Here is an 11926-nt window from a genome sequence, read left to right on the forward strand (position 1 = left end):
GAAAATTCTATTGGCATTGCTGGTCTGGAAAATAAGAATTGAATAGGTAGAATGAACATCTCTTATTTATATCATCCAGGACCAGCTGTGGGCCAGCAGGCTATGAGTTTTGTACAAGACAGATTATTATCACTTACTAGTCCATCCCGTTCTCTCTGCTGCCCACACGCACCTTCTGTACTTCCTTTGTTATTTATTTCTAAGTTAAGTAGGTGGAATCACCAGACACAAACATGGTACTATCAAGAATGACTTAATGAACTATGAGATCCAGTGATGGATGACAGGTGTCAGACTGTAGAAGTTAACCCAGGCTTCCAGTTATGTTTGAGGATCCAGTTTTGACAGGTACAAACTTGGGATTTACACAGCATTTGGCCTCATCACTGCATAATATATAGAATACTTCATTCTTTTTACACGTTACTCTGCACTTTCCCAGCTTACCCCAACATTTCATGGCTGAAATAAAAAAAAAGGAGGCTTGAAATAAAGCACAGGGAAAGGGGAAGCCAAAGCCCAGTAGAGAAGACAGTAATGAGCAAAATGAAATATGTGGGAAGAAGCCCTCACAAGGCATCTCCAGCTTTAGGGGAGATCAGAGGCCACTATCCTTTCTTTTCCTACTTGTGTCCCCAGTCACAACACCAAAATCCTCCCCACTCAGCGGCTTGGGACCTGAGGCAGCTGCCCCTCCCTGGCCAGCTCCCCTGGGGGAGACAAGAGGGCCCCTCTCTAAAGGTGTCATCTCCCCCATATTACAATGTGCCAGGTGCCAGGATCACTTAGTTACCTTCTCCCTTTGCCCTTTGGTACCCTCTCTGACCATATCAATGAAAGGGGGCAGTAATCTGAAATACACCCATCTGGACATCTGCAAGCCTTCTAGGGTATCTGCAAAACTCCCAAAAATGTCACACTCCCTTCTCCACAACACCCTAGGGTTGTCACTTTTCTTAACCAGCCAACATAATTAGGACCACTGCTCTGGGGACCTACAACCTAAAGCAACCCACATAAATTGAGATTGTCTGGGAGAGTGGACTCAGAATCCTCAAACAATCAGAAATTCAGGAACCATGTTTATGGGAGCAGCAATAGAATCAAAATTCAAATCCCCCCAAGGAATGTTTTTGTAAAAGCTCCCATTTTCCCTATTACTCCATTCCCAAGTCTGTCTCCTCCATGTACCCTACCCCTGCCTCCCAAGGCCATCATGTTCAACTTCTCCAGAGCCAACCAGAGAGAAAGTCAGAGTGGTCAAGTAATGGCTCTAGAAATATCAGTTGGTAACAGAGAACTCAAACTTCCCCTTGGCTAGAAAGATCATCCAAAGGTCTCCATGGAGGCTGCCAGGCCATTCTCCCACCCCAAGCTGTTAGAGCCCCTAGAGTTTCCTGGCCATGCATCAGGTTCCCTAACCCTCTCCCCTCTGGGAGAGATCCTGGTTACCTGGGGTGCCCTGGGCCAGGAGCAAGGTAAGAGTCAAAACCAGAAGGAGCTTCATGAGTAATAGGAGCTCAGGGAGAGATGGAAGTCTTCTGGGCTGGCAAGACGGCAGAGGTCTCCATCTGGGCAGCCCAGACTGGTATTTATTGCCCCAAGGAACATGGCAGAGCCATGATCAGTGAACCAGAAGGGGAACAGTCCTCTAAGATTAGATAGGCAAGTAATCAACCACACTCAATGGGTATCAGATGCACCACCTCTTCTGCACTTCCAGAGGAGCCTGGGAGAGGGGGAAGAGGAGTAGACACAGAGGGGACAGTCTTGCCTTTAAGGAATTTTACAATGCAACTGGAGAGCCAAGAATGGGGAGAATATTTTCATTTTTAACTCATTTCTGGAAAATGAAGAGAGAGAGAAATAATGAGCAAATAAGACAGAAAAGGAATGATACTTGTGTTCCTTGGGTTCTCTCCAGCAATAAGGACATCTTAGATGATCTCCTGTGTTGGTGGTTTGTTTTAAGGATACTGAAGGAGGGGCAAAAGCAGAGGGAAAAATATACCTGCTGGTTCCATGGCCATCACCATGAAACGAAATGTCAACATTTGTGGAGAGGGATAAACAGAAAGTCCACAGATGTTAACTTTTAACAGTGCAACTTTAATGAGAAAAAGTAGCATCCTTCTTGACGGCAAAGAAAAGGCCATTGGCTACTTTTGTTTTGTTTTTAATAATGTCAGGTGGATTGCATTATTGACCCCAATGCTTCACCCCTACTTGAATCTACACATTTGTCAAGGTCTCATCCTAGGAGTAATGCACTTCCTGTCCCTTCACTTTTGTCTTGGCTATGTGACTTGCTTTAGCCAACAATAGATGGGCAGAAGTGACAGTGTGCCAGTTTTGAGCTTAGACTTTAAGAGGTGATGAATGTTTTCAGTTGCCTTTTTGAACATCTTCCATCACTATGAAAAGAATATGCCCCAGTGGTGCAAAGACAATGAGAGATACGTGGAGCAGAGCCACCCCCAGATGAGCCACAGACGTGCAGTGAGAAATAGAGCTGCCCCTGCCACTCCAGCCTCAAGCAGAGACATCCCGCCAAACTCCAGCTCCCCTGCTAACATGGGAGCAATAGTAAAATACTGCTGTTTTAAGCCATTGAGTTTGGGGACAGAATACTATGTAAGACCAGATAGATCAGAAAGAGCCAAATGCTTTTTAGCACAATAATGGCAAAGTCTATCATCTCAAAATGGATAGAAACAAAGGCATGCTAACATGAAGAACATCTCCTTTCTGATAAGGGGAATAACATTGTTGTCTACAAGAAAAGTTAATGCTCTAGAACAGATGTCATCAGACATTTTCTGTAAAGGCCCAGATGGAAAATATTTTAGGGTTTGCTGGCCATCCAGTCTCTGTCACAACTACCCAACTTTGCATTTGTAGCACAAAAAAAACCATACACTATATATAAGCAAATGAGTATGGCTGTGCTCCAATCAAACTTTATTTATAGACACTGAAATTTTAATTTCCTAAAATTTTCACATCACTAAATATTATTCTTTTTATTTTTTTCAGCTATTTAAAAATGTAAAAACCAGTCTTAGTTCACGTACCATACAAAACCAGGCAGCAAGCTGGATCTAGACTGGCAAACATTAGAAAGCTGAATAATGCCAAATAATGTCAGGGAAATGGGGATGGAAGAATATTCATGTACTGCTGCTGGAATGTAGATCAGAGGCAGAATGACTGTGAATCTCATGAAGTTTCGGAGCCCCTCACTTGCTTGGACCCTTGAGAGTGCTGGGAATTCTAGAATGTTCTAGGTAAGGAGAGAAAACAGGTTACAATCAAGAAACGTTAGTAAGTAAGCATTTCAGGTAAATTGCCTTAGGAGGTCCTGCTAACGTATTGTAATTTCTTAGCTCCTTCTAAATAAATACTCACTTTTGGACGCAATTTTGAATTTGTGATTTTATGTTCTTCTAAGAAGAATCCCCAAATTGTAAAAGTGTCAGTCCCCACAAAACCTGGATCTTATTCTGAGATGGAGGCAGCTGTTCTGGGGAAGAATCTAATGACATGTAGTCTGATTAAGTGTGAGCATTTGTTCGGACCCAGAAATTCCATTCCTGGATACATGTCCCAAAGAAATCCCCACAGATGTCCATAAGGGAATATGCACAGGAATATCTATTAAAGCAAGGCTCATGGTGACAGAGAGTCAAAGACAACCTGGACTCCCTCACTGAGGGAGAGCTGAAAGGTAATATGTGGTGGACACACACCATGGACAGTTTGTAATAACCATAAGCTGGAGAACTAGGTACACAAATAAATATGAATGGATGTTTAAAACCAGTGCAATGGTGTCACCACTTTGGAGAAACAGTTTGATGGTTTCTTAAAAAGTTAAAATGTACATTTACATACAACCCAGGAGTTCCATTCCTAGGTATTTATCCAAGATAAATGAAGATGTGTCTACACCAAAAATTGCATGTGAATTTTCATTGCAGCTTTATTCATCATAAGTAGAAATCCATCAACTAATAAACAAGTCAATTGTGGTATATTCATACAACGCAATAGTACTCAACAATAAAGTGTTAACTGCTGCTACGCACAATATGGAAGGATCTAAAAAGCATTCAGCTGAGTGAAAGAAGCCAAAAGAGGAGGTACTGAATAAGTCCATTTGTACAAAATCCTATAAAGAAAATATAATCTACAGTGACACAGAACACATCAGCAGTTGCCTGGGGTGGGAGGAGGTGAGCATTGACTGGGATGGGCCACAAGAGAATTTTTAGGTTGATGAAAGATTGCAAAAATTCTCCATATGTACACATTTAAAATGGGTACATTTTGTTTTATGTAAATTATATCTCAAGAAAATTGGCTTCTTTAAAAACTAGTACTGATTTTAAAAAATAAGCAATAGAATGAAATATAGTGCCTGTAAGAAAAGGAGCAAAAAAAGTTATAGAAACAAAACAAGAAAAATAAGAAAGGGATAAAGATTTGAGGGAATCTTTGTGGGAGTCTGTGCTTTCCAGATAAGATTACAGAATTGGAAAGGAGGCTGTAATGGCCCATTGGGGAGGTTACCATCTGAGGGTGTGGAAAGGTAGGAGACATTCCACAGGGTGATGAGTGGACTTTGCTGTGAAGTGTCCAGGAGCCCAGAGTCCCCATGCTGAAGGGGTACTCAGAAACCTGGCCCTGAGGCCAGTGTACTTGACCTTTTAAACAGGCTGTGCTATGGAACTTTACTCAACACCATTTACCTCTGAGCCTGAAGTGGGTTCTGCTGCCTAGTGGAACATAGGGTATCTGAAATTCAGAAAACTCTGCCATCTGTTCCCTGCCTGGCCATTGACTCTTGCTTTGACCCAGTGTAAACCATAAGCCTCCTTAGCTGGAGTGTGTCTAGACTGGAAATGAACTTTATTAAGCTTCCAGTGGATTTATCACATCTTGCCTAGGACACTTCACTCCCTTCTCAGATTTCTGCCACCCACCGCTGGTTTTCCCTGCTAGTTATTTACTATGAATTCTCATCTTCCTTGACTCCTTGGAGCATCTGACTGTGGACCTCTTTCCTCCCTGAAGCCCTCCTGGCTGTCCACCCTTGTCAGCATGGTCAATATTTTATTAAAGGGACAAGGATTGTTTGTGATTCAGAGACCTCTCTTCTCATTGTGCTTTTTCAGATCAAGGTTGAAATTTTTAAAATTTTGGGTATCAAGTCTAAGACCCAGAATGTTTACCCAGAATCCAGGGTCAGGGACACATGTCTCCTCTGTGTCTGGTGTGAATACAGTGTATCTCAGTTCAAGCATTAGTGAAAGATGGTAAAGAAGGTTCTCAACTTTTTATCAGAGCATGTTTCCAAGCTTAACCCTGTTCCTCGCTCTCCTTGTGCCTCCCAGGAGATCTTCCCTAGTATCTTATCTTCACTCTTGCCTAAACCTTTCAAAAGCTACTCCTTCCCTCAATGCTCAGTTTCCCTGACCTTCTTTCCCAGGAGCCAACCACTGCTCTCTCCATGTCAGGTCACGCTTTCATCCCCCACCCACCCATCCAGAATGTCCCTCTAACTTTTCCCCACTGTCCAAACCTATCCAGGCCATTTAAAGTTTCCTGTAGACTTAGGACCAAGGTGCTAAGGAAGTGGTGACAGAAGAACTGTCTAAGAGGGTTCCTGTCCCTAAAATTCTTACAGCTTCTCTGGAAAAATGGAAAGCAAGTGTCTTTAAGTGAACTTACAAATACACTCAAGAAATGTTTGCTAAATAAATTAAATCTTGATTGTCTACTATGTACAGGGTATTCTACTAAGCACCAAAAATCCAAAGCAGAGTAGGATACTGTCCCCTAATATCCAACTGTGTTAGGAAAACTGGGTCATGATGAAGTAACAACAACAAAAAAAGACCCCTGTGGCTTATAAAAAAAAGTTTACTTTTCACTCATGCCGCTTATCCACTGCAGGTTGGCTGGAGACACTGCACCACATCTTCTCGCACTGGAACCCAGACTGATTAAGTAGCCACTCCGTTGCTGCTGATCACCATAGCAGAGGAAAAGAGAGTTCTGGAAGGGCTTGAACTGGCTGTTACCTGCCTTGATGTTGTAAGTAGCACGTAACTCCTGACCCGCTGGCTGCAGCAGTGACGTGGCCCCATGCAACCACAAGAGGCCCAAGAGTGCAGTCCTACCAGGTTGAGAATGCTGAAAGCCAGAAATATTTGATGGTTAGTATAACAACCTCCAAATGTATCATTACTGTGGTCAGGCAGGATGGCCACATGAATAACAATACAGAATTACCTGGGCTGAATCAAAATCAAAAAACATATTCCACTAAAACAGAGTATGGACACAATCAAGAAAGTCCAGGTGCTCAGGGAAGGATTCATGAAGGAATTTCTCTGAGCCTTGAAGGAAAATAGGTTTCAGAGGAATGGGAAAAGGAGCAGGGAGTGAGAATATTCCAGGTAAGGGAGCCTGTAAACAGAGGAGTTACGGTAGGAATGCTTGTGAGCCATTTGGAAACAGTGACAATTCTGCATGGTTACAGTTGGGTTCATGCACCATATAATGCTGCATAGTGATAAGACTTTTAAAGTCCTTGAATGCAAATATAAGAACCTTAGACTTAATTCTTAGGTTAAAATTGGGGAATTGAAGGAGTTTTAGAAGGTGGGGACAGGCCCCCTCCCTTCCTTCTCTCTTCCTGCTTTAACCTGAGCAGCTCCATTTTGATCTGTTTGATACATTGAGTTCCATGTAACTTTTTGTTTTTAAAAAATTTCCTGCTGCTTTTTTTAAAAAAAGAGTTTGAAAGTTCCTGTCAGCAAAATGGAGCCCCTGCCTTTTTTCTTAGATTTTGAGCATAGATTCTTGGAATTCAGAACTTAGAAACTGTGTCATCTGTTATGTATTGAAAGCAAAAAAAATCTGCTCTAAACAACCTTTGCTTTCTCTCTTAAAACACTTCTGGTGATGGGAAAATTGGTACATGTCAAGATAGTTCATTCCATCACTGGACTCCTCTAAGTTTTAGGTTATTGCTCTTGACCCAGAATTTACTTTCCTGCGACATTTACCCAGCATCCCCATTTCTGCCCTCTAACAGCTACAGAGAAAGAGTCTAAAAACAATTCCATGTCAAATCCTTGGAGACAGCTATCCATGGGTCTGTTGGTCTTTTTTTTTTTTTACACTGTTCTCTCTACTTTCATTTAAGCTTGACAATTTCCAAATAAAAAAAATAAAAATTCAAAACAAAAAAGGACTGTTAGCCCCTTCCTATTTTCTTGTTTTGTTTGTTTTCTGCTTCTTATCACACCTTGTCTAAATCTGACATACCACTTCTGTCTTTTTGGTGTAGTTTAAAGGCCACCTTGTGTGAAGCCCTCCTTGATAATGCCAGCCACATCCCACCTCTTCCCTTCTGACTAACGTAGCCCTCTGGGCCCTTCTTGGGCTTGTCTGCACTCTGTGTGGCTTTGCGTTTATTCCACACGTCTTTTTCTTCGTACAGGCTTAGGTGCCATGGGGGCTAGGGCCATCTTTGTAACTGTCATAGCAAATACCTTGCGTAGCAAATCTTTGTTGAACAAATGGCACTTGAATATAATCTAGAAAGCAAAAAAAAAAAACTTTCTTTGTGTCACAGTTGTTACTAAAGTATCATGTTTCCAGATGAAATAGTATGATTAAGACTTTGTAATGGTAATTCCAAAAAGGAATGCTTGTGGCTTTATATTGAAGTGTTTTTTCTCTTTGTGGCATTTTCTTGTATCTTTTTGAGGACTTCATTTGGGAAGTTAATGTTGTTCCAGGTTATTAGTTAAGTTACAGAAATAGCCATGTAATTCTGGCATATTGGGAATCCTAACATGTGTCAAGACTTGTTTTTTTATGATTATGGAAAATAAGATTTTTTTTTTCCCATCTGTGGATCCACATTATCTTTCCCATTTACTGTTTGGTCTTTTCTTCTGCAGCTAATCATCCCAAATTTCTCCTCCCAAGGCCCAAAGCAGAGCTCTGTGCTCTATTGTCATTCTGGTGTAATCCCTCAATACTGTCCTCTTCACTAAGGCAACAAACACCTAAAGGGGGTGTTTTGAGAAGGATAAGGTCCAGTAGTCTATACAGGCCTCTCTTTGCATTAAAATATATTCTGGGTCCAAAGGCTGGGAAGTAACTATGTGGTCATTCAATTTGTACCTCCACTAATAACAAGGAACCTAAGATCATCAATGTACCTACAGCAGGCTACTGTCATGGCTAAGAGCGAAGATGCTAGGGGTAGACATCAGGGTGATGTCCTTGATCTACCATCTACTAATTGGGTGACTTTAAATAAATCACTTACCTTCTTTGAAACTCAATTTTTTGATTGATAAATACATTATTTTAGGTCAGGATTTCCTAGAAATAGAGTCTGAAACAGGCTTTTACATACTTTGAGCAGGATTTTAGAGGATTCTTCTGAGGGAAATATGACCAATCCCAGAGAAAAAAACCTGAAGATACAGACACTATGTCTTAGTCTGTCCAGGCTGCTATAACAAACTACCATAGACTGGGTGGCTTAAATAATAAACAATTATTTATCACAGTTCTAAAGCCTAGGAAACCCCAGATCAAGGCACCAACATATTCAGTGTCTGGTGAGGACCCACTTTCTGGTCCATAGACGGCTGTCTTCTTGCTGTGTCCACACCTGGCAGAGGGGGTGAGAAAGCTCCCTGGGGTCTCTATTGTAAGAGCAATAATCCCATTCATGAGGGTGCCACCCTCATGACCTAGTCATCTCCCTTCTAATATCATCACATTGGTTGGGATTTCAACATGTGAATGTGGGGGGACACATACATTCAGTCCATGAAGATTCTAGAAGGAAATATAACCAGTCCAAGAGGAAAAAAACCTGCAGATACAGGCACCGTGTATTCTTTGATTAATTAAGCCAGTTAACAGTGACCCACTCCAAAAGATTAGCATACAGCCAAAATATAAGAACTACTAACCAGATGAGGAGAACTTCTAACATTAAAAAAAAATGGTAAAGAGAAAAAAAGCAACTAAAGGAAACATATTACTCAGGGGACAATGTCATCAGAAAAAAAATCATCAAAATCCTCAGAAAACTAATATAAGCTATTAAAACCATGAAACAAGACCAGGATGCTATTTTTATAAAGAAGAAAAAGAAGGAATGAGGGGGAAAAAAACTTGTAAAAATACAAAGATGAAATTTCTAAAAATTAGATTAAATGACAAAGATAAAAGTAGTAGAGAAAATATAAGAAAATCAAAGAATTAGACAGGGAATCCCTCATTTAAAAAATAAGAATTCCAGACATAGGGGACAGGAAAAACAAAAGTCAGGAAATCACCAACAAAGTAAATCAAGGGAAAAAATGTCCTAGAATTGAAGGGCATGAGTTTCCAGGTGGAAAGGGTCCATTGAGTGCACAGCAGAATTAATTAAAATAATCCCACAAGAAATTTACACACATCATCATGAAATTTCAACACTTTGTAGTCAAAGAGAAAAATATTTAAAGCTTTCAGAGAGAAATAACAGTTAATATACAAAGAGACAAGATCATAATGGCTTCAGATTTCTCCGCAGTGACACTAGATGTTGAAAGACAATGGAACAATGCTTTCAAAATTCTGAGAGAAAATCATTTCCAATCAAACTACTAACCAAGTGTGAGGTAAGTGCACCAAGGTCAGACATTTTCAGGAAGCTACTAGGAAACACTCTGCCAAAAGTAAAGGAGTAGATCAAGAAAGACCTAGGATCCAGAAAGCAGGGCATTTATCTCAGGACAAAATCAGAGAATCCCCAGGTGATCCAGGATGGCAGCAGATCACCAGGCACGGAGGCAAAGAGTTCGAAGTGGAACAGGTCCAAGTGCCCAGTATGAGGTCTCCAGGAAGATAAGACTGATGAAATACCTAATGATTCTAAAAGTATTCAAAGAAAATGAAAGGCAGCTAATTTCTCATCTTATGTAGCAGGAATTCAATCGATAATACCTAAAACTGAAAGAAAAGAAAAAAATAGTATAAGTAAGTATATTATTTATAGATATGGAAGTAAAATCCAAAGAAACAACCAAAAGATGTGAAAATGATTTTCTTTGGAGAACAAGATGAGAAAGGGAAATGGGTGACTGCTCTATTTTATGATAGTGTCTTATTTGAAGTAGACTCTTAAAACCATGTGACTGTATGGTTTTGAAGATAATTTAAGCTAAGTATAAAAAAATTAAAATAATATGTATAAAGAGAACCAGCGGGTAAGAATTAGGCCTGGGAATAAACAGTGTCCTGCTAAACTCTCTCCAGCTTTTATAACAATTCCCAAAATCCCTCTTTTCCCCATTGTAACACTGTCTACCCCCAGTTTTTTATTTGATAAATTCAAATAAATAAACTATGTTTTTCTATTTATATTAGCAATGGTTCAGGAGGCAAGGAGCTATTTGCAAGCCTATATGCAAACCAGTATTTAATCCCAGTACCTCCTCATGTTAGTTATGTGAGTAGCATTACATAAATCACTTCACTAGTCTGAGCCTCAGTTTCCCCATCCATAAAATAAAAGCGATAACAATATCTAGTCTTAGATTGATCAAAAGAAAGAGATGAGGTAATAGATGCACCTAGCACAAAGTAGTTCCAGGTTCCTCTCCTATATATACTTGTTTACCCACACCTCTTCTCCTTGAATTTGGTTAGGTATGCCAAGAGACAAACACGGAAGTCAGCCAAAAGTGTTTTAATAAAGCTCAGGAATCTACTGAGGTCAGACTCAGGGCAGGGTTATCTTCATTTTTGTGTCCTTGAGCTTCAAGCAACAATTGTCTTCGCTTATATTCTTGGCTGGTACTTGGGCTTCAGACAGCATAGTTTACCACTCCTGCAGAAAATATAGACCTTTTCATTTTTGATGCATTTCTCATGGCAGGAGCCATGGAGATTCCAGCATTTTTCAGTTCTGCCTAATACAAAGAGAAAAAAAGAAAGGAGGCAATTTCAGTCCTGAAGGGAAATAGGCCCTGGCTTGAGAAGATTAACAGCCAGGCAGAAAAGGGAGACCATAGCAGATGTAGGAGTCCCCTCTAGATTTATAGGGTGATGGCATAGTCAGTCTTGCATTCTTCTTTCTGGACCCCATCCCAATCAAAGCCCTTCCTGAATGTCCCATTTCACAGGTCCAAAGGGTCATAAAGTTTAGAAGTATGGACTGTTTTCCATAGATCTAGAATTGAAATCTGTCTAGAACAAGCCAACTGGAAGACCTTGAGTAGGTTGCTTCCCTTCCCAGAACATCAATTTCCTCTTTTCTAAAAAGAAGATATAGGTCCCGCATCAGAAAATTATTGTGGGGATTAAATGAAGTCATGTATAAAAACCACTAGCATTAAATAAATTCAAATATGACATGACAGGACCTCAGAAAAAAATTATAAATTTTAAAAAGCATTCATAGGTAAAGACCAAACTGAAAGGAACCCAGAATCAAATAAATGCAACAGATACCAGTTAAGAGAAACAGAGGGTGAAAAAGGATGCTTTAATCAAAAAGAAAGGAAGAAAGAGATAAAAGGGAATCAGTAGAAAGCTACAAATATTGATGATGAACCAAAGAAATCCACAATACAAATAATAGGAACTACTAAAGAAGTAAACAAAATAAAGGGAATAAATACTACCAACTATGTTCAATAAATTTTCCTAAAATAGAAAAAGGTTTGAAAACACATACTGAAAGAGTATACAGCATACCTGAGAATATGGACCCAAAGCAAGATATAGTCTAGTAAGATTACTGGACAGTAAAGAAAAAGAAAAAGAAAAAGAAAGCTTTGGGCAGTTAGAACAAAACAAAACAAAACTAAGCTAAAACAAAGTGACATAAAGGAAA

The 11926-nt window shown here is 40.0% G+C and overlaps 1 protein-coding gene across 1 annotated transcript; it reads right to left on the reverse strand.

Moving 5' to 3' along the window:
- Positions 1 to 304: 304 nt before the first annotated feature.
- LOC118931770 (beta-defensin 121-like) lies at positions 305 to 1507 on the reverse strand. Its single transcript, XM_036924535.1, has 2 exons — positions 1453 to 1507; positions 305 to 462 (listed from the first exon to the last, which is right to left on the reverse strand). Exons 1-2 carry the CDS (start codon positions 1505 to 1507, stop codon positions 305 to 307), a joined length of 213 nt encoding a protein of 70 aa, XP_036780430.1.
- Positions 1508 to 11926: the final 10419 nt, after the last annotated feature.

Source organism: Manis pentadactyla, chromosome 5 (genome assembly GCF_030020395.1).
Source record: "Manis pentadactyla isolate mManPen7 chromosome 5, mManPen7.hap1, whole genome shotgun sequence".
Classification (NCBI taxonomy): Eukaryota; Metazoa; Chordata; class Mammalia; order Pholidota; family Manidae; genus Manis; species Manis pentadactyla.